Genomic DNA, 24,128 nt, shown 5'->3' on the forward strand with positions numbered 1-24,128 from the left:
AACTTATTTTCAACAAATCGGAATATGTTTTTGGTCTAGGCCTAAATTTTGTTCATTTTGCAAATATTCTGTATTAATTCTAATTGTACATTTGTGATGTGTATTTCTATACAGTGTGAAGAAAATGTGAAATTTTGTTTACAATTGTAGATTATATGTGGTGGCATTGTTTAAGAGTGTTTGCTTATAGAAATTTTGAGGTGGAATCAAATGCTACCAGTTTTTCTGATTTTCAAGAAGCTTTGTAAAATACTAAGCCATTTCCTTCCTCTGTACTGAACATTTTGTATTTAAGCATTTGCATCAAATTGCTGAACAAAAGAAATAGCTATATTAATTCAAAAATTTTAAAAAATACTTGAAGAGGGTTGGGCATATAATTTTTTAGCTCTAATTCTATCACAAAGTAGAAAGATTAAATTTATATTTGTTAGAGCTATTCAAAGAATACAATTTTCTACACTGTAGAAACAGGACAGCCAATTAGTAATACAAAAAAATTTAACTTTTATACTGTCTTAAAAGAAATCAATTTCATTTTTTTTAATGTTAAGGATTCATTGAGAGTACATGAAACCAGGTTACACTGATTGCATTTGTTAGGCAAAATCCCTCTTGCAATCCTATCTTGTCCCTAAAAGGTGTGGCACACACCAAGGCTCCACCTCCCTCTCCTCCCTGCTCTCTGCTATTCTTTTCCCCACACCTCCCTCCTTTCTCTCTCTGCTCTCCACTTTCCCTACCCCTACCATGTCCTTAATTGTCATTAATTGTCCTTAAATTAAAATTGAGTACATAGGAAAAAAATAGTAATTTCTTAGTGCAAAGTGGAACAGGGCATTACAAAGGTGGCAAGAATATAAAGTGAGCTCCCAGTTTCAAAATGTGTCAGAGACAGAGAGCACATACCCCCGCTGCTCCCATGTTCCTCACTGTTAGGGAGGCATGAAAGACTGAAGTCTCTGATCATGCAGAGGTGTGTTTCATCTAACACAGAGGAAAGGGAGCATAGGGTCAGGCACAAATGTATATAATTCAGTGGCATATAAACTATTTTACTTTATTGAACAGTAGTATCATATACTTCACAATTAGGAAGCTAGAATGGAGAGAAGAGGGTTAGTTATGAAGATATATTGGAAAGTATAGCCTGATAAAAAGTCCATCAGAAACTTGATGATTTGTGGTGCCTTTTCATCTTGGTGTATGTTACACGGAGGGACTGGTGGTGAGATTCTAAAGGGGAAGCTCGGGTAAGGAAATGTGGAAGCAAATCACTGCAGACCAGAGCTTCTCAAACTTTCTGATATCTCCTGGATACCTTGTTAAAAATGCACTTTGTGATTCAGTAGGTCTAGGTATCTTCATTTCTAATACACACAAGTGACGCTGAGGCTGCTGGTCCTTGGATCCCCATGAGTAGCAAGGGTATACACTTGCCTATAGAGAAATCTGGAAAAAAAGCCTGGAAGAACAGTTTCACCATAGCAGGACCAAGAAAAGGCATTATTTTTCTCTTATTTCTGAGCGTGATTTTAGCTGGAGTAAAAGGAGCAATGAAACAAAGAAATCAAGTTATAAATGTGAGATCGTTTTGCTAAATGAAGAGGGAAGAAATGGCAGAAATAATCCATGAAAACAATGGAAGACCACAGGGTTACAGAATACTTTTCGAAGGGAAGAGACATTCTGGGTAGAGAAAGAGGGTGGAAAGAAGAAAGTTAACTAGGTAATTTTATAGTTAATGATGAGGAAACTTGAGAGTACTGACCAAGATGGATTTAGGAAACTGGCAGTCACACAAGATAGATTGTTGCTGCCCCAGAGATCACTAGAAGCAGGAGAGTGCTGGAATTGGGGTAAACCAGAGAGATGCATGTCTCCTCTCCACAAATGCCAGAGATGCATTTGCATTGATGCATGTTGCATCGATATTACATTATCAAATAAGACTATTTTGAATACAAGCAGTGGCTGCTTTTTTAAGACAATTTTTTTGTTCTATAAAATGGCTATTTTCCAAAGATCTTAAAAGATTAATAGGATATACCAAAGGAAACTAATTTTATAAAAATGTAATTATCTTCCATGAGTTGGCAATTATGAATTGAGCTACAATGAACAATCTGGTGCAAATATTTTTATTGCCAAATGACTTTTGGTCATTTGGATATACACCTAGAAGAGGAATTGCAGGATCAAAAGTCAGGTGTACATTTAGATCCCTGAGTGTTCTCCAAACTTCCTTCCAAAAGGAACGTACTAGCTTGCATTTCCACCAGCAGTGCAAAAGTGTTCCCTTTTCTCCACAACCACACCAACATCTAGAGTTTGGGAATTTAGTGATGTGGGATACTCTTACTGGAGTTAGGTGGTATCTCATAGTAGTTTTTGTTTGCATTTCTCAGATGATTAAAGATGGTGAGCATTTTTTTCATGCATGTGTCTGTAGACCATGCGCCTGTCTTCTTCAGAGAAGTTTCTGTTCACATCTCTTGCCCACAATTAAATGAAATCACTTGTTTTTTTTTTCTTAGTCATAATTTTGAGTTCTCTGTGGAGTCTGGTTATTAGACCTTTGTCAGAAATATAACTTGAAAAAAAAAAAAAAGAAATATAACTTGAAAAAATCCTCTCCCATTCTGACGGCCTATTTGCTTTATTTACTGTTTTCTTGGCAGTGCAGAAACTTTTTAATTTGATCAGATCTCAGTAATGTATTTTTGATGTTGCTTCAATTTTCCGGGGTGTCCTCCTCATCAAATATTCTCCAGGCCAATTTTTTCAAGCATTTCCCTGCACTCTCTCTATGAATTTTTTATAGTTTCATGTCTTAAGTTTAAGTCCTTTAACCAGTGAGAGTCAATTTTTGTTAGAGGAGAAAGGTGTTGGTCCAGTTTGAGTCTTTTACAGGTTGCTAGCCAGTATACCATGAAGCACTATGCAGCATTAAAAAAAAAAAAAAGAGACTTTACCTCTATTATGTTTACATGGATGGAGCTGGAAAATAATCTTCTTAGTAAAGTATCTCAGGAATGGAAAAAAAAGTCTAATGTACTCAGTGCTACTGTGAAACCAATCTATAATCACTCACACTTGCATATTAAAAAGAAACACGGGGCGGTGCCTGTGGCTTAAAGGAGTAAGGCACCGGCCCCATATGCCAGAGGTGGTGGGTTCAAACCCAGCCCTGGCCAAAAACTGCAAAAAAAAAAAAAAAAAAGAAAGAATAATGAAACGCAACTTTACGCTAGGATGAAGGAGGGAAGGGGAGGGAGAAGGGAAAGGAGGGGGATGGGTTGATAGAGGGAGGGTTAGTAGGGGGATCACACCTATGGAGCATATTGCAAGTACAAGTTGGATCTATCAGGTGTAGAACACAAATGTCTTAATGCTGCAATTGGGGAAATGAGGTGAAAGCTATGTTGATTAGTAGGGTGTAAGTACTCCAAATTGTACAAATAATCAACACATCGAATCCCATAATGGCATAAATGTACTTATGATCTATGTACAAATGACTTAATTAAATATATATGTGTGTATATATGTATGTATTCATGTTTTTTTCAAAACTTTTTCTTATTTTTAGCAAATATTGCTTTTATTTTGAAACGTAAAAGGTTATTAATTTCATATTCTGTGACATTTCAATTTTTTTCTTTTTGGATAAATGTTTTGATATTTGAAATGTATTGTTCATAATTTCTTTGATGTATTTTATATGTCCTTAGGTGAGTGGGTAATGAAACTCTTAGATGGCAAAAGTAGATGGTAGAAGAAATATAGGTATATCTGCAGCTTACATGGATATGGAACAAAGGGAATGTTTATATTAACTATTATTCTACAAGTGTACATCCATGCTGCTCTATTAAAAATACTTTATCTAAGAGAAATATATTATAGATTAAACTGTACTGTCATTAGAAGTGTGTCCTTTATAAATAACAAAACAAAGATCAGATGAATACTTATATGTATAAAGGATGCTTTTGTGTCTCATTAAAGCTATGCTGTAGGCTTCTGCCATAAGCGTTGTCATTTATCCTCTCAATGGTGTGATTTGCTCCTCTGATTAAAGACACCATTCACATTGCCATATGTGCACTACTGTATTTGAATGGTTTTCCTCTGAAATACTTTAGAAATCTTAAGTGGACGGTGTATTAAATGTATGTTCCCTTTCTTTTCTTTGTTTATTTCTGTCATATTGCTGTACACAATAAAAAAAGAAAAACGAAAACAACTTCAGAGCTAAAATAATCATGTACAAAGTCAAACTTGAGGATTAAGCTCAATATTAACTCTCCATAACTGCACGTTTGGCTTTATCGTATTTACATTTATATTGTCATTTACATTGATTGTCTGTGTTTTTTGTTTTTTTAGGGTTTTCTGAGAAACATTGCCAGTTGAAGGTAACCACATTTATTTTTTTATCTGGAATTATTCACTGTGTGTCATACGAAATATACATTACTTATGAAACCCTTTGTTTTAAAGTCCACTCAGCATGCCATTAAGATGGAAGTTTCCCATGGCAAGAAAGCAGTAAAACAGAAGAATGTGCAGCTATCCAGATCAGGTAATTTTTGAGGGGGAAAGTGGATACATGTTCTTGCTATGTGTAGTGACTATAGCTCACTGTAACTTCAAAATCCTGGGGTGAAGGGATCTTTCTTCCTTCTTTAATTTTCAACTTAAAATTCCTGTTTTTGTTAGGGAGTGGACAGAGATGAACTATGAAACTACACAATTTTCTAGTAATTCAAAGAATTTGTGAAATTCTGACTTCACATAATGGAATGCATTATACTAACAAGTTGGTCTTCTTTTAACTTTAGTTATTTTATCCTATTGTTACACTGATGATATTAAGGCAATAAATGTCTGACTAGCAGAACCTATGTGCATGTGTGTCATCATTAATTATTAAAAACAAGGAAAATAATAAATTATCCTTCCATGGCTATTTGAAAGACATAGTCTTTTAAAATGGCAGTACTAAATGTTTTGGCTTTAGGGTCCTCTCAAACTATTACAAATAATTGAGTGGAAGTATCCAACACCTAGAATTAGCTGTATGTTATTACTATGAACTCATACTCTGAAAATGTTTTATTTTATAGGTGACATAGGTGTACAATCATAATTTGTTTCCATGTCCTAAAATTTCATATAAATGATATATACACTGTGTACAAAATAAGATGATGAAGTGAACTCATCCTAGAAAAAGCACTGCATACCTCATTGCTGAATATCACCACAGTCACCTTTGAAGTACTTTCCTTGGAAAGTTGTGCACCAATACCAGTGCCTAATCCAGGCTCCAAAGCAATTTTGGAACTTTTTTTCTGGAATAGCCATCAGCACTGACATTGTATTATCTTTGATGTCCTAAATGTTAACAAAATATCTTCCTTTAAAATGTTCCTTCATCTTTGGGTAAAGAAAAAGGTCATTGGGAGCCAGATTATATGAGTAGGGAGGATGTTCTAATACAGTTATTAGTTTACTGAGTAAAAACTCCGCACAGACGGTGCTGTGTGACTTGGTTCATTGTCACACAGCAAGAGCCATTGCCCCCCTGATGCAAGAGCCATGATTTGGCAAAAAGTTCAGATCATTTTCATCTAACTTTTCCATGTAGCCTTTTCAGCACTTTCAAATAGTAAACTTTGTTAACTGTGCAGTTGTTGAAAATTCCTAATGAACAATCCCTCTGATATCAAGAAGGTTAGCAATATCATTTTGACATTTTGTTTGAACTAAAGGAATGTTTTGGTTGTGGAGAAGACTGACTTTCATTGTGCACTTTGATGCTTTTCTTCAGTTCACGTTGGTATGTCCATGTTTCATCACCAGTGATAACATGGCTCAAAACTTGCTTCTCTGTGAGGTCTTGTGAAAATTTGACTCTCCTTTTCATTTTTTTTCCACTGGTGATGTACTTTGGGAATCATTTTGTTCAAGTATTTTCTTGTCAAGATTTTCCAGTATGATTTTCCTGATATTTTTATTAGATCATAACTGTGTACATTACTGCATTTGTGTGGTACAGTGTGCTGATTTTATATATAATTTGGAACGTTTACATCAAACTGGTTAACATAGCATTCACCACCCCTCCTTCCCTCCCCTGTTTGACTTGGGTATTTTAAAAAAAATTTTCCCGGGTGATTCCATTAATCCATATAACCCAACTATTGATATGACAGACGTATGTGTGTATATTGACCTTTCAAACACACTTTATACTACATTTATCTAATGCTACACTCTTCTTACATAATTAAAAGTTTGCTAACTAAAAGAAAGAAAAAAAACCATAGCATTCACCTCACTTATTTATTTTCTTTTTCTTTAAGTTTTTTGCTGGGACCGGGTTTGAATCCATCCTCTCTGGTCTATGGGGCTGGCTCCCTACTTCTTTGAGCCAGAGGCACCACCCACTTATTTAATTGTTGTGTTTAGACATTTATACTCTACTATTAATAAAATATTAAATTTAATACTAATAGCAGAATATACATGTCTACAAATTTTAATACCAGTATTAATATTTAATAGTATTGATATTTAATTAATCCTTAATATTTAATAGTATTAATGCTTAACTAATAGTAGATTAAAAATGTCTACAAAACTTAAGAGTAGTGTTAATATTTAATAGTACAGTATAAATGTCTAAACACAACAATTAAATAAGTGAAGTGAATTCTGTGTTAACAAGTTTGATTTAAACATTCCAAATTGTATATAAAATCAGCACATTATACTCCATAAATGGAGTAATGTCTGCAGTTATGATCTAATAAAATAAATTAAAAAAAAGACTTTCCTACCTGTTTCTCTCTTGATGTTTACTTGATATGCTATGCTTCTCACAGTCAGCTAATAGTTTTGATGCAAAATTCAATGAATTTTTGTAAGGTTTTCATGACTTTCATTCTTATTACTGGGCACCCTTACCTCTCTTCTTCAATGCTGCTTTTTATCCCTTCAGAAAACTATTTAATCTATTTGCAAACTGCTGATTTTTTTGTGGCATTATCTGCAAACTAACATGTCCCTGACTTCCCTTTCATGTTTGCTAAGTTTAACAAGATTAACATTTATTCATCGCTCTAATTCAGGTTCTGAAATTCTCATAACAGCACACAATCATGCAGCAATGATAATGAACTCCATTCTGAAAGACAGTCAACATAAACACAACTATGAGACACTGATACACCAAAGTTATGAAACTTTAATGAGGGGCTTGTACAGTACTAACAACGTAAGCACACGGTTGTGAGCTTGTGAACTTAATTGTCAAGGCTTCATATGTCATTTTGTGACATATTTCTTTCTTTTATTTGCACAGTATCGTATTTGTGAGATCAATCCATATTGACACATGTATATTTGGCTTAATTTATTTTGATTTTTATAACATTCCATCACATAAATGCTGCAACATCAAACTCTTCGAAAGCTGATATATATATATATATATATATATATATATATATATCTCGTATATCCATATGTATATATGAATGATAGTCATAATGGCTTTTGTATTATATAGGTGTATCCACAGATATTTATTGTATTGTTTATTAATACTGAAAAAAATGAAAATACAAAACCAAGTTTTATATGTTTATTTATTTTATAAAAACATCCATCCTATATGGGACACTGATATTTGATATCCAAAATATTTCCGTAAACATTCACTTATCTCAGGCCCACATTGCCTTTATTTTCCAATATTTCCTTGTAATTCATCTTCTGCCATTCACTTGTGTTTTTCTGAAATTCGTCTTTCATATAGAATTTACAGTGATTTACTTCAGTGAAAATGGGATAATTAATATCTCTTTGAAATATTAATATTCAACCACCATGAAATTTCATAGAAGGATTTCTGCTATCCCTTCTTGTCTGCATTTTTTTTCTGGCATTCCTGAGATTCTAGAATGCCTGGCTCACCAATCCCTCTACTGCAGACAAATACATACACATTTGTTTCTTCAGGAATTTTTCTCTCTCTCTTTCTGCTTTCTGTCTTGCTCTCATCCTTTCCTGGCCCCTATGCCCTTTAATTTGGCTCATCTAACATTATAAGTATCAGCTCAGACATGATCTCTGAAAAACTCATTTTTGACAGTTTTATTTATATTCCTTCCAGCCACAGTGTCAATCATTATTGAGTAAAACAGATAAATACTGTTCCAGAAGTTTTGAAATATTGTGCTTACAGTCCAGCGGCAAAGGGTAGAGACATGGCAAGAAACGACTTACAGTTTTGGTATGAAAATTGCAGTAGAGATGACACTAGAGTACTGAGGCAGCCCTGAGGGAGGAGATGCCTATTTATCTGGGGAAACAGCAGGAATAAAGGAAGGCTTCATGTTGCAGGCTAACGCCTTAAAAGATAAAATAAAATTGTTAGAATAGCAGAGGAAATCTTTTCACATGTAACAAACAGGATGTACACTGATGAAAATAGAAAAAGTAACAGAAATTTGTGAATTATTGATAAAACAACATGCACAGCATGCTGTTGAAAGGTATTTTATGAAGTAGAGAATAATCCACAATGTTATTTCATATGTGTGTATTGTATATTTAAATTCTGTTTTTCTTCTGACATTATGTGTGTATATGTTAGGTGGATAAATCTGTGAGTAAATCTGTGATATGTCTGTATTCGTTGAACCTGGTGACATCTACTGCCCTCTGGGTTGTTTTGCGAAGTTTTGGATAATTAGGAGTATTTTATTTTTTTTATGGAAGTAAATATTTGGCTAAAGATTAAGCTTAACTTAAACTCTCAATTTATACAGAAATTACTTTTTTACCCTTTTGTATCAAACAATGTCAATTTTGTTGAACTGTGGTCCATTTAACTAAATGTATGGTCTATCAGCAGAACAAGCCTTGCAGATGTCATCAGATGAAGAGAAAGAAAGTCATGAAGGAAATAAAAATAAACAGTCAAAGGTATGAAAATATTTAATTTTAGATTTCTGATTTAATATTGATTTCTTTTGCAATGGTATTTTGAATGGTATTTGCAATGTAGAATAGTCCAAAATAAAATTATATTTTGGACTAACATCTTAGACTCAGTAGGTCAAAATTTAATATTTTCTTTAAAACATATTCTCAAATACTTAAAATAATTAAAAATCCTGAAATCTCATATAGCCTTTGTCTTTGGAATAGAGATAAAGAATTTCTGGGTGGAGCAAATTGGGGAATCAGAAACATCATTCAGCTGAGCTCTCCTAGAAGGACTGGGGAAAAAGAGAGAACCCAGCTATACCTGGCATGAAGACCTTACCCAGAGTCATAGCTAAGGGAGCACAGTGATGAGGTGGTGAGATGGATATAGTGTATGATCTGGAGGGGTGGAAATCTGATGAATTAAGTAGGTGATTGAGACTGGCTGGGATCAGCAGGCCACCCACAGAGGCTTGGGACAGAAAGAAGCCTTTCTTGAATTTTCAGTTGTTGGGGCAAGCTGTGTGTTGAGTGAAAAGCTTGGAAGAGAAGGCAAGCTCAAACAGCATGCAGCAACCAGATTCAAATGCTGGTTTGAGTGGATGTGCCATAGGTTTGTGGCTGGTGAGGCAACTATAATGAGAAGGTCTCAGTGGCCAGGAGGCTGCCATTGTGGGAAGTCCTGAGAAAGTCTTAGCAGGAGCCTAAAGCACGGCTGTCTTAATTCCTTCCGCCAGGATCAGAACTCATCTATTGGGGCAGGCTGAGGGACTCCTGCAACCTACAGGAACTAGAGTCAGGGGGCACTGTGAAACCTGCCCCTGAAGGATTCTAGTGAGCTTTCAGATCCCAACCCAGCAGGATCTGAATGCTGAGAAAACAATCAGGCGATTGCCCAAGGCAATAATTTTGGAATTAGGACAATAGAGGTTGCTGGCTGTGCTCTCGGTCTCCTAAAAAACCCATGGCGCCACCTGGTGCCACAGAAACATACTGTCATCATGCAACATACTGTCATCAAGAGCAAGGACTTCTCTTTAAAACAAACGAGGTAGTGAGAAGTAAAAAGGAGCATAAGGAGGTAAACAAGAAGAAAGAACATGAGGAGGAACCAATAGAAAAATTCAGGCAACCTGAAAAATAAGAACAGAGGATCCCCTGCAATGAACCCTGAGGCACCTACTACAGAAGACGCCATCAATAAAGAATTAGTGGACTTCTCCCAGAGCTGGACAGATCCTCTAAACAGAAATTAAACAAAGATATAAGAGATTGTAATGAGACCCTAGCAAAACTGTGCTTTATAGATGTATATAGAACACTCCATCCCCAAAACAAGAATATACATTATTGTCATCATCCCATGGAACATTCTCAAAAATTATCACATCCTATGACAGAAAATAAAACTCAACAAAATCAAAAGAATTGAAATTTTATCATGCATCTTCTCAGACCACAAGGCACTAAAAGTCGAACTCAACTTCAACAAAAACGTTCAACCTCACAAAAAGGCATAGAAGTTCAACAACCTTGTGCTGAATGACAGTTGGGTGCTGGAAGAAATAAAAAAGGAAATCATTAAATTCATTCAGTATAACAACAGTGAAGATACAAGTTAAAAAAAAAAACTGTGGATATAGTAAAAGCAGAAAAAAATGATCACTTTAGAAGCCTATATTCAAAAAACAGAAAAAAAGAAAGATGGAGACTTTACCTTTTTTATGTTTACATGGATGGAGCTGGAACATATTTTTCTTAGGAGAGTATCCCAAGAACGGAAGAAAAAGTATCCAGTGTACTCAGCCCTACTATGAAGCTAATGTATAGCTTTCATATGAAAGCTATAACTCAGTTATAACCTAAGAATATGGGGACCAGGGAGAGGGAGGGTAGAGAGGGGGTAGATGGGCGGAGGGAGGGTGATTGGTGGGATTACACCTGTCGTGCATCTTACAAGGATACATGTGAAACTTAGTAAATGTAGAATATAAATGCCTTAACACAATAACTAAGAAAATGCCAGGAAGGCTATGTTAACCAGTGTGATGAAAGTGTGTTAAATGGTCTATAAAACCAGTATACGGTGCCCAATTATTACATTAATGTACACTGTTACAATTTAATAAAAAAAAATTAATGTTCAAATAATGTACCTTGGTCAAAATTAAATCCAATTTATGTGATAATTGGTCACAAAATTGCCCTCTAAAGAGACACAGAATGGTTGACTAAATAGAAAAACTGAGGCCAGACATCTGCTGCATTCAAGAGTCTCATCTTTCCTTAAAAGACAAACATAGACTCAAGATGAAGGAATGGTCACCTTTAATTCAGGCAAATGGAAATCAGAAAAAAGTAGGTGTGGCAATTATATTCTCAGATACAATAGGCTTTAAACCAAAGTAAGAAAAGAGAATGATGGTCACTTCTTATTTCTTAAGGGCTACCCTCAACATGATGAGATTTCAATTATCAACATTTATGCACCCAACCACAATGCACCTCAATTTATAAGAGAAATTTTAGCTGACATGAGCAACTTGATTTCCCCCGCACCATAATTGTTGGAGACTTTAACACTCCTCTGGCAGTGTTGGATAGATCCTCACACAAAAAAGAAGCTAAGCAAAGAAATTTTAGAACTAAACTTAACCATTCAACATTTACATATAATAGACATCTACAGAACATTTCATCCTAATTAAACTGAATACACATTCTTCTTATCAGCTGATGGATCATCCTCCAAAATTGATCACATCTTGGGTCACAAGTTTAACATCAGCAAATTTTAAAAAATATAATTCATTCCTCGTATTTTCTCAGACCATCATGGAATAAAAGTTGAACTCAGTAAAAACAGGAATCTCCACATGCATACAAAAACATTGAAACCAAATAAATTCATGCTGAATGATAGCTGGGTCATAGATGAGATTAAGAAGGAAATTACCAAATTTTTGGAACAAAACAATAATGAAGTCACAAACTATCAGAACCTCTGGGATACCACAAAGGCAGTCCTAAGAGGAAAATGTATAGCATTGCAAGCCTTCCTCGAGAGAACGGAAAGAGAGGAAGTCAATAACTTAATGGGACATCTCAAGCAATGGAAAGTGAAGAAGTTTACAACCCTAAACCCAGCAGAAGAAAAGAAATAATTAAAATTAGAGCAGAAGTAAATGAAATTGAAGACCAAAGAATCATACAACAGATCAACCAATCAAAGAGTTGGTTTTTTGAAAAGCTCAATAAAATAGATAAAACTTAGGCTATCCTAACCAGAAGTAGAAGAGTAGAATCCCCTATTCATCAATCGGATAAGATAAAGGCCAAATAACAACAGACTCCTTAGAAATCCAACAAGTCCTTAATGAATACTATATAATATATATTATATAATATTCATACTATATAATAAAATTCTACTCTCAGAAGTATGAAAATCTGAAGGAAATAGATCAATACTTGGAAACATGCCACCCTCCTAGACTTGGCCAGAAAGAAGTGCAAATGTTGAACAAGCCTATAACAAGCTCTGAAATAGCATCAAGTATAAGAAATCTCCCCCAAAAGAAAAGACCAGGACCATATGGCTTCACATCAGAATTCTACCAAACCTTTAAGGAGGAACTAGTACCTATATTACTTAATCTTTTCCAAAACATACTAAAAGAAGGAATACTTCACAATATATTCTATGAAGCAAATATCATGCTGATATCCAAACCAGAAAAAGACCCAACAAGAAAAGAAAATTAGATACCAATATCTCTAATGAATATTGATGCAAAAATATTCAATAAGATCCTAGCAAACAATCTAATAACACATCAAGCACATTATACACCACAACCAGGTGTGTTTCATCCCAGGGTCCCAAGGATGGTCCAATATACATAAATTCATAAATATAATACGTCACATAGACAAAAAACAAAGACCATATGATTCTCTCAATTGATGCAGAAAAAGGATTTGACAATACCCAACATCCTCTCTTGCTCAGAACGCTTTAGAAAATAGGTATAGAATTTATTGAATTCTTGAGACATCTTTTGGGTAACTGCTTGGAATTCTAATTCAATCAATTGGCACTTGCTACTGGCTGCTTGAAGAATTTTTTTCATCTTGACTTCAGACAGGTTCATTACAATGTGTCTTGGAGAGGCTCTGTTAGCATTGAAATTACCCAGGGTTTGATATGCATCTGAAAGGGGTGTGTCGGGGTCTTTAGTGAAACTTGGGAAGTTTTCCTTTATGATAGTCTCCTGAATGGCTTCCATTCCTTTGGGGCAATCTTCTTCCCCTTTAGGAATCCCTATTCATATATTTGAATACTTCATGGAGTATTGTAGTTCTCTAAGGACAAGTTATGCTTTCTCTCTCTTCTTTTCTGCTAATCAACTCTTTGGGTTAAGTCAAAATTTTGTCCTGTAGCTCTGAGCTTCTTTTTTCTCCATAGTCTACCCTATTTTTGATACTTTTCACTGCAGCTTTACATTCCCTGATTGTTTCCTTCATTTCCTTAAGCTCCACCATATCCTTTCTGTATTGTACATATCTCTTGTCTCATTTTTGGTTCTTTCTTTCCATGTTCTTGCCCATTCCTTTTAATGTCTTTATCATCCATATTTTAAATTCCCTTTCTATCAACACCATTAATTATTTTTTTTATTTTCTCCATACATATACATGTGTTTATTTGGTTTCCACTTTTTGCCTGCACAAAATTAAAAAGACTTAAAATTTAAAAACAATGGCATTGATTACAATAAGCACTAGAAACAAAAATGTCATCAAGAACGAGCAAAGATAAAAACATTCATAGAAGAGATCAGATAATTGCTGCCAGAAAATATTGAGCAATAATAATAAGAATGCAAAAAAAGTAACATTCATATTGTTGGAGAAGAGTATGTCTATCATAGAATGCTTTGACTTTGAGGTTCAGTATGGGGTCATCAGTTAACTTCTTTTTCTTTTTTCCAAAGTCTCAAAAAATAGACAACTATTCTTGCTAATACGTTTGAGTTCTCTGTGGATTCTGGTTATTAAACATTGGTCGAAGGTTTAACCTGCAAATATTTTCTCCCGTTTTGAGGGATGTCTGCTTGCTATACTTAACTATGTTCTTGGCTGTGCAGAAGTTTTTCAGTTTGATCAGGTTCCAGTAGTGTATTTTTGATACTGCTTCAATTGCCCGGGGAGTCCTCCTCATTAAATATTCACCAAGGCCGATTCCTTCAAGAGTTTTCCCTGCTCTTTCTTCTAGTATTTTTATAGTTTCATGTCTTAAGTTTAAAGATTTTACTGAGTGAGAGTCTATCTTAGTTAATGGTGAAAGGTGTGGGTCTAATTTCAGTCTACTACAGATCACCAGCCAGTTTCTCAGGGTGGGCAAAGGAATGGAAGAGAAACTTCTCTAAGGAAGACAGGCGCATGGACTACAGACACATGAAAAAATGCTCATCATCCTTAATCATCAGAGAAATGCAACTCAAAACTACTTTGAGATATCACCTAACTCCAGTAAGAGTAGCCCACATTACAAAATCCCAAAACCAGAGATGTTGGCATGGATGTGGAGAAAAGTGCACACTTCTGCACTGCTGATGTGAATGCCTACTAATACGTTCCTTTTGGAAGGATGTTTGGAAAATCCTTAGAGACCTAAAAATAGAGATGCCATTCGATCCTATAATTCCTTTACTAGGTAAATGCCTAGAAGACCAAAAATCACAATATAACAAAGACATCTGTACCAGAATATTTATTGCAGCTCAATTCATAATTGCTAAGCCATGGAAGAAGCCCAAGTGCCCATCAACCCACGAATGGACTAGCAAATTGTGGCACATGTATACCATGGAATGTTATGCAACCTTAAAGAAAGATGGAGACTTTATCTCTTTCATGCTTACATGGATAAAGCTGGAACATATTCTTCTTAGCAAAGTATCTGAAGAATGGAAGAAAAAGTATCCAATGTACTCAGCCCTACTGTGAAGGTAATTTATAGCTTTCATATGAAGGCTATAACCCAACTGTAGCACAAGAATATGGGGAATGGGCCATGGGAGAGTCAGGGAGGGGGGAAGTCAGGGTGGAGGGAGGGTAATGGGTGGGGCCACACCTACGGTGCTTATTAGAATGGGTACAGGCAAAACCTACTAAATGCAGAATACAAATGTCTACATACAATAACTAAGAAAATGCCATGAAGGCTACTTTGAACAGTTTGATGAGAATATTTTTGATTGTATATGAAAAAAGCACATTGTACCCCTTGGTTGCACAAATGTACACAGCTATGATTTAACAATAAAAAAAAAGAAGGAAAATAAGTATAGAAGTAACATTTCTTAAACTGATAGAGGCCATCTGCTGCAAACCCACAGCCAATATCGTAGTGAATGGAGTAAAATTGAAATCATTTCCACTCAGATCAGGAACCAGACAAGGATGCCTACTGTCTCCACTACTTTTTAACATTGTAAGGGAAGTTTTAGCCACCATAATCAGGCAAGAGAAGACAATCAAGGGGATCCAAATAGGACCAGAAGAGATCAAATTGTCACTCTTCACAGACGATATGATTATATATCTGGAAAATCCAAGGGAATCAACTACAAAACTCCTAGAAGTGATCAAGGCATACAGTAATGTTTCAGGATACAAAATTAACACTCTTAAATCTGTAGCCTTTATATATACCAACAATAGTCAAGGGGAAAAAACAGTCAAGGACTTCATTCCCTTTAGAATTGTCCTAAAGAAGATGAAATATCTGGGAGTGTATCCAACTAAGGACATGAAATATCTCTATAAAGAAAACTATGAAACTCTGAGAAAAGAAATAGCTGAAGATGTTAACAAATTGAAAAATGTATCATGCTCGTGGTTGGGAAGAATCAACGTTGTTAAAATGTCTATACTACCGAAAGCAATCTACAGATTTAATGCAATCTCTATTAAAGCACCTCTGTCATATTTTAAAGACCTGGAAAAATTAGTACTTTGTTTTATACGGAAACAGAAAAAAACTCTAATAGCCAAGACATTACTCAGAAATAAAAACAAATTGGGAGGTACCACGCTTCCAGACTTCAAACTATACTATAAATCGATAGTGATCAAAACAGTATGGTACTGGTACAAAAATAGAGAGGTAGATGTGTACTCAGCCCTACTATGAAGCTAAATTATAGCTATCACATGAAGGCTATAACCCAACTAAAGCACAAGACTATGAGGAAAGGGCCAAGGAAGGGGAAGGGAGGGGGCAGATTATGGTGGAGGTAGAGTAATGGGTGGGGCCACACCTACCGTGCATCTTAGAATGGGTACAGGCCAAACTTACTAAAGGTAGAATACAAATGTCTACATACAATAACCATGAAAATGCCATGAAGGCTACGTTGAATAATTAGATTAGAATATTTCAATTGTATATGAAACTAGCACATTGTACCCCTTGATTGCACTAATGTACACAGCTATGATTTAACAATAAAAAAATAAAAAATAAATAAATGGCAAAAAAAAAGAGGTAAACCCAGACACTTATTGTCATTTGATTTTCGATAAGCCTATTAAAAATATAAATTTTGGGAAAGATTCCTTATTCAATAAATGGTGCTGAATGAATTGGCTGGAAACTTGTAGAGGACTGAAACTAGACCCATATCTTTCTCCTCTAATAAAAATTGACTCTTACTGGTTAAAAGACTCATACTTAAGACATGAAACTATTAATATTCTTAGAGAAAGTGCAAGGGAAATGCTTGAAAAACTTGGCCTGGGAGAATACTTCATGAGGAAGACACCCCGGGCAATTGAAGCACCATCAAAAATACATTACTGGGATCTGATCAAATTAAAAAGCTTCTGCACTGCCAAGAACACACTAAGTAAAGCCCTCAGATAGACAGCCCTCAGAATGGGAGAGGATTTTTGCAAGTTATACTACCAACAAAGGTCTAAGAACTAAAATCCACAGAGAACTCAAACTTCTTACTAAGCAAAAAACAAGTGATCCCATTTCATTGTGGGCAAGAAACATGAACAGAAGCTTCTCTGAAGAAGACAGACACATTTCCTACAGACACATGAAAAAATGCTCATCATCTTTAATCATCATAGAAATGCAAACCAAAACTACTCTGAGAAACCATTTAACTCCAATAGGAGTAGCCCACATCACAAAATCCCAAAACAACAGATGTTGGTGTGGATGTGGAGAAAAGGGAAGACTTTTGCACTGCTGGTGGGAATGCAAACTAGTATTTTCCTTTTGGAAGGAAGTTTGGAGAACACTCAGGGATCTAAATGTAGACCTGCCATTTGTCCTACAATTCCTCTTCTAGGTGTATATCCAAAGGACCAAAAATCTTTTGGCAATAAAGATATTTGCACCAGATTGTTCATTGCAGCTCAATTCATAATTGCCAACTCATGGAAGAAGCCCAAGTGCCCATGGACCCATGAATGGATTAATAAATTGTGGTATATGTATACCATGGAGTACTAGCAGCAGTAAAAAAAAAAAAAAATGGAGACTTTACCTCTTTTATGCTTACATGGATGGAGCTGGAAAATATTCTTCTTAGTAAAGTATCTCAGGAATGAAAATAAAAGTATCTAATATACTCAGTACTACTGTGAAACCAATTTATAATCACTCACACATGCAAATGAAAAATGAAACACAACTTTAGCCTAGGATGAAGGAGGGAAGGGGAAAGTGAGGGGAGAGAAGGGGGTGGGAGGGATAGTAGGGGGACCACACCTATGGAGCACATTGCAAGTACAAGTTGGATCTATTATGTGTTTACCACAAATGTCCTTATAATATAATAGGGTAAATGAGGTGAAATCTATGTTGATTAATATGATGTAAGCACTGCAATTTGTACAAATAATGAACACATTGAAAATGGCATTAATGTATTTATGATCTATGTACAAAAGAATAAAAAAAGAAAGAAAAAAATCATACATTATGATCAAATAAGATTCATCTTACATTAATTTTTCGAGTGGTGAGAAGTATGGATTCTTTTTTATTCTGCATATGGCTATACAAATACAATTTTACCTGCACCTTTTATTGAAAATGGAGAGATTCCCCCAATGTATGTTGTTGCCTGCTTTGTCAAAGATAAGGTGGCTATATGTGGATGGTTTACTGTATGGGTATTTTGTCTTGTTTCATTAGCCTGTGTCTCCATTTTTGTGTCAATACCATGCTGTCTTGGTTACTATAGCCTTGTAGTGTAGTTTGAAGGTGGTAATGTGATGCCTCCAAATTTGTAAAAGAAGCATTATATCAAAAAATACCTGTATTCAAATGTTCTTTGCAACACAATTCACAATTACAAAGATGGGGAATCAATCAAATGCACATCAATTCATGAGTAGATTAATAAAACATGGTACACGTATTCCATAGAATACTAAACCACAAACAATGACTTAATGCCTTTTCAACAATCTGTATATAACTAGGGACCATTAGAACTAGGGACGATTATCCTCAGTGAAGTATCTAAAGAATGAAAACACGAATACAACATGTACTTACTACTGAATTGGAATTAAATTGATGGGCACACATGTGAAGTAAACCTCAATAGAAATGAAGCAGGGAGTTACAGGGGGAGAGGAAGCAGAAACCTATCTAACAGGTAGAGCGAACACTCTCTGGGTGAAAGACATACTTCCAATGATGACTGAAAGATTACAAAAAGAAATCTACATAACCAAAATATTTGTACCCCCATAATACTTTTAGATAAATAAATAAGTATATAAATAAATAAATGAAAGGATAGAAGATGGCATCTTTTGTGTGTCTTTTTATTTCTCAATTTCTGACAGTGAAATGGGGTGAAAATTCATTCAATACCAAGAGGAAAGGGGAATGACAAAGTTAAGAATGGCCCTTTTTGAAATTTTGAAAAATTCTGTTTGACTCACTCAAAGAGAAATAAAGAAGATTCTCCAAACAATTTAAATAACAATTATAATTATATCTCACAATTATGTGATAATACTCAAATGTAATGCTAAAATTAATAACAAAATATTTTGCTGGCTCTAATCATAACAAAGTAAAGTGATAAAATCAATGAAAAGAAAAAATTTCTTTTTGTAGACTAAAGTAGTAATTATCCTTTCTATTAAACTTTTCATCAAGGTTAAAAAACAAAGGAAGAAGTGTGAAGCTAATGAGATAGAAGTATCTAAATACCTCTGTGATTTTGCAACTGATAACAGTGATGATGATGGATTAATTCAAAAAAGAAAGGCTGGAGAAACCTACAATCAGCAGTTTTCCAGAAAGGAGAATGAAAAGTGGGACAGGTGAGCCTGTAGTGGTGTTTCATAGTAGATAATTATTACTGTACAAGAAAACTAATTTTAATTTGGACTAACATTCACAATTAACAAGTTGTATACTTAACCTAAGGATTTTCAGCCTTTGCCTGCTATAAGAACAATGCAAATTTACAAACAATGGGATATCGTTGTTTTCAGTCATGCTGACTTTTTCTTTTTAACAAAAACAGTGCTGAGAAATGTGCAGAAAAGTTATTGTCATGCACTATTTGTTGATAAAACCAGTAAATCCTTTTGACAGGTGATTTAGCAATGGGCATCAAATTTCAAATATGTCATTCATTGAATGTAAGAGGTCCAGTTCTGCAGCTAGATCCTACAGGAAAATATGAGCCATCTAAACACACAGACGTGTTAAGAACATTTGTTATCTGTGATATATACTTAAAATAAACCAATATTTATGTATCTAATATATAATATGTGTTAAGATACATAGTATTTATGTATGTTAAGGACATTTATATAACTATGTTATCTATATATGTGTATTACAGAAGTTTATTATAACATTGTCATATCAAAAGTTGGAGATAGTCTAAATATGTGTCAGTAAGGAAATACTTAAAATACCACACCCATAAAGTAATGTTGCATACAACGATTTTCTAAAATGAGGTGAATCTGTAGTATACTAATCATTTCCCAATGAAAGTATGCTTAAAGTATTTAGTTTAGTGATACATACAACCAAATTTTGATAGAATTGCTTAAATATCTGCTGAGTTGCAAAAGGCAGCTACATGTTGTATTGGCATTCTAGCTTATAACCAAGAAGGTTGGAGGTTATTATATTTTTGGTTTTGTTCTCAATACATGAGTACTCAACTATTGGAACATCAAATTAGTCTGAATATCAGCAAATGATTGCACATGGCACTCATTTTCCATATATACATTTCAATAAGGTGTAAAAATGATTACATCAAAGGTTGTTTAATCTAATAAAATTAGCCTTGGCCAAATTTTCCTTTAAAAAGCCAGAGAGTAAATATGTTTTAGACTTTGTGGGCCATATGGTTTTTGTTATAGTCCAAAATCTGTCATAGAAAGTGAAGGAACCGGCATGCCTGTGATCCAATAAAACTTTGCTGACAAAAGCAGGCAGTGGGCTGAGCTTGGCTCACATGTGCTAATTTACTGACTCTTGTGGTAAAACCCAGTACTACTAATGCAGCAAGTCTTCTTTTAAAAGATTATGCATTTCAATATGAACCACATCACATTATACATTATTTACACAATAAGATTGTTTTTGCAATTTTTCCCCTTTTATTTCCATTATGGAATTCAAAATTTTAACATAAATATTTACTTTGTATAGTGAATGAGTATAAAATATACTAAATTTGGATGGTTTTTATCATGCAATACATACTTCCCTTGAAATTTTAGTCATTCTTTGGTCTTTATTTATATACATGGGCAAAATGATAATCAGGTCTTTTCCAGTTTCTTTTTTTTCTTTTTAATTTCATGTTAATGTGAGGGTATAAACAACTAGATTACGTTATTTTCATTAGTTAGGTAGAGTCCTTCTTGTAGTTGTGTCTCACACCCAAGAGGTGTTCCATGTAACCTTAAAACCTGCTTATTAAGTGGGAGCACACCAATCTCCCTCTAACCTTCTTTTGCCCCTTCCCTTGTTCCCCTTCCTCCTAACTTGAACTGAAATGAGATTTTCTCTTATGTGGACATGTATTAGGTTGTCTATTGGCTTTATATTACCATTGAGTATGATGGATATTTGTGTTTCTATTTTCTGATGCTTTGCTAAAGAATGCATTTCACCTCCATCCAGGTTAATATCAAAGATGTAAACTCTCCGTTTTTAAAATGACTAAGAAGTATGGTGTACACATGGCACAGTTTTTTGATCCATTTTTGAGTTGATGGGCATTCAGGTTCTTTCAAAATCTTGGCAAATGTAAACTGAGCTGCAGTAAACAATCTAGTGAAAATGTCTTTATTAAAAAATATTTTTTTTCTGAGTAGTTCCATCTCTATTAATGGGATTGCAGGATCAAATAAAAGTTCGATTTGAGTTCTCTGCAGATTCTCCATACTTTTTTCTAAAGAGGCTGCATTAGTTTGTAGTCCCTGCAAGGGTGTAAAAGTGTTCCCCATTACCAACATCAGCAATTTTGGGACTTTGTGATGTGGGCTATTCTCACTGGAGTTGGATGATATCTAGGGTGGTTTTGATTTGCATTTCTCTGTTGATCAGGGAAGATGAGTAATTTTTTATTTGTTTGTTAGCCACTCATCTGCTTCCTCAGAGAAGGTTCTGTTCATATCACTTGACCAGTAGTAGACAGATTTTTTTTTGCTCTATTGATGTTGATTTAATTTGAGTTCTCTGTAGATTCTAATTATAAAAACTTTATCAGATCCATAACATGTAAACCCATTCTGAAGGTTGTCTATTTGTTTTACCTGTTGTGTCCTTAGCTGGACAGAAGTTTTTCAGCTTAATTAAGTCCCATTTGCTCATTTTACTTGTTGTTGTGATTGCTACTGAGGTCTTTGTCATAAAATCTTTCCCAAGTCCAACATCATCAAGAACTTTTCCCACACTTTCTTCTAAGATTCTTATCATTTCATGTCTTAGATTTAAATCTTTTATCCATCTTAAGTCAATTATTTTAAGGGGTGAAAGGTATTGGTTGAGTTTCAGTCTACTACAAGAAATTATGTCTAGAAATTTGGCAATGTGGAGGAAATGGACCAATAGCTGCAATCATGAGATCTTCCTAGACTTAACCAGAAATAGATCTCCTGAAAAGGCATATATCAAATGTTGAGAGTGCAGAAACAATAAAAAAGGTTATAGCACCAACAGCAGCAACAGAAGCCCAGGACCAGATGGCTTCACAACAGAATTCTATCACACCTTCAAAGATGAACTTCTACCTATACTGCAGAACCTGTTTCAAAATATTGATAAGGCTGGAGCCTTCCCAAACATATTCTATAAACCAAATATCACTTTTGTTTTGATTCCAAAACCAGGAAGGGACTTAACAAACAAGAACTTCAGACCAATTTAACTAATGAGTATAGAGGGAAAAATACTCCACAAAATCTTAGCTAATAGATTACAGTTACTCATTTCAAAAAAATTATGCATTACCATCAAGTATATTTCATCCAAGAGATGTAGGTTGTTTTAACATATGTAAATTCATAAATGTAATACATCCTATCCATAAAAACAAAGTCTATATGATGCTCTCAAAAGAGGCAGAAAAAGCATTTGTTATAATTCAGAATTCTATACTAACAAGAACATTTAAAAAAAATAGGCAAATTTGTATATTTCTTAAGATGATTGAAGTCATCTGTCCACAGTTAACATCATGCAGAATGGTGTAAAATTGAAAGCTTTTCCAAAGAGAACTGGAACCAGACAAGGATGCACACTCTCACCACTATTATTCAACATGGTTCTAGCCAATACAATTAGGCAAGAGAAGGATATACAGTGCATCCAAATTGCTTCAGAGGAGATCAAACTCTCCCTCTTTCCTGATGATATAATCTTATACTTAGAAAACCCAAGAGACTCAACCACAAACTCCTGGAAGTTATCAGGAAATACAGTAATGTCTCAGGGTATAAAGTCAATTTCCAAAGATCTTGTATATGCCAGTAACAACTAAGCTGTTCAGCTTCTCTTGATTTGAGAAGCAAATCAAGGACATAATTCCCTTCAGAGTATCTTCAAAGAAAATTAAATACTTAAGAATATACCTAACAAAAGAGCTGAACTAACTTTTCACAAAGAATTATGAAACCCCAGGAAACAAAATTGCAGAAAATACTAACAAATTGCAGAGCATACCGTGCTCTTTGCTGGGAAGAATCAACATTGCCAAAATGCCTATTCTACACAAAGTAATCTACAAATTTAAGGCAATGTGCTACGGACCGCCCTGTCGGTGGCCTTCAGTCCGAGGGAGTGCAGGGAGAAGGAACGAGGAAAGTTGAGAGGTCGGCGCAGGAAAAATGACAGACTGCCACACAGCATGTGATGAAGGAAGCAGCTGTGAATTTATTGGGTACACATGTTGGTATTTATACATTTTTACAGAGCTTACATAATGCAATCTTTTTGCTTACGTGTGCGGGTTATCTTTGCGTTTACAAGTGTGATTTATCATGCATTGTTATGTTTTAACGTTCCGCTTCCGGAGGGTGGCGGTTATTAGTCAACTCTGCCCGTTTCCTCCTATCTCAGTTTCTTATTATCTTTTTAGAACAGCTTGACATCTTCTTTATGTTAATGTTTGACTAATTCTACATTTACTATTTGATCTTATTGTTATTGATAATTATAATTTTGATTTAGAGTAAATTCCTTGACAAGTATTATTTTTCCTATTGATTTTTATTATGCGTGACAGTTGGTGAAACAAGATGTTCTGAACAGGACTTTATGGTGGGTAGATGTGTTTCAGTGACTTTGTAACTTATGTAGATAATTTGTATTTTATGTCCTTGGGCTTATCGTCTTAGCTCACTGGTGAGAAAACATCTTTAGCAGCTCACAAGGCTGTGCTTTATCTGGATTAGTAGTGCATTGTGCTCATTCTTAGGAAAGTACATATTGACAATTTATCAGAACAAACAGACTTCTGGTACAGGATGACAAACACATGAGTAGACGCCACAATCTTTAAACTTAAGCGGGTAACTGAGTATGCTAGGCAACA

The 24,128-nt window shown here is 34.7% G+C and overlaps 1 protein-coding gene across 1 annotated transcript in view; it reads left to right on the top strand.

Annotated features, from left to right (window-relative positions):
• Window positions 1–19,377, top strand: part of LOC128579607 (neurofilament medium polypeptide-like) — a gene marked incomplete at its 3' end in the record, with an annotated part of 132,562 nt that extends 113,185 nt beyond the window's left edge. Inside the window, exons 19-22 of the mRNA XM_053581597.1 lie at window positions 4,393–4,421; window positions 4,507–4,588; window positions 8,933–9,003; window positions 19,211–19,377. Of these exons, the coding sequence (XP_053437572.1) occupies window positions 4,393–4,421; window positions 4,507–4,588; window positions 8,933–9,003; window positions 19,211–19,377 (349 nt within the window). The remainder of the gene's footprint in view (window positions 1–4,392; window positions 4,422–4,506; window positions 4,589–8,932; window positions 9,004–19,210) is intronic.
• Window positions 19,378–24,128: the final 4,751 nt, after the last annotated feature.

This window comes from Nycticebus coucang, unplaced genomic scaffold (genome assembly GCF_027406575.1).
Source record: "Nycticebus coucang isolate mNycCou1 unplaced genomic scaffold, mNycCou1.pri scaffold_70, whole genome shotgun sequence".
Taxonomy (NCBI): domain Eukaryota; kingdom Metazoa; phylum Chordata; class Mammalia; order Primates; family Lorisidae; genus Nycticebus; species Nycticebus coucang.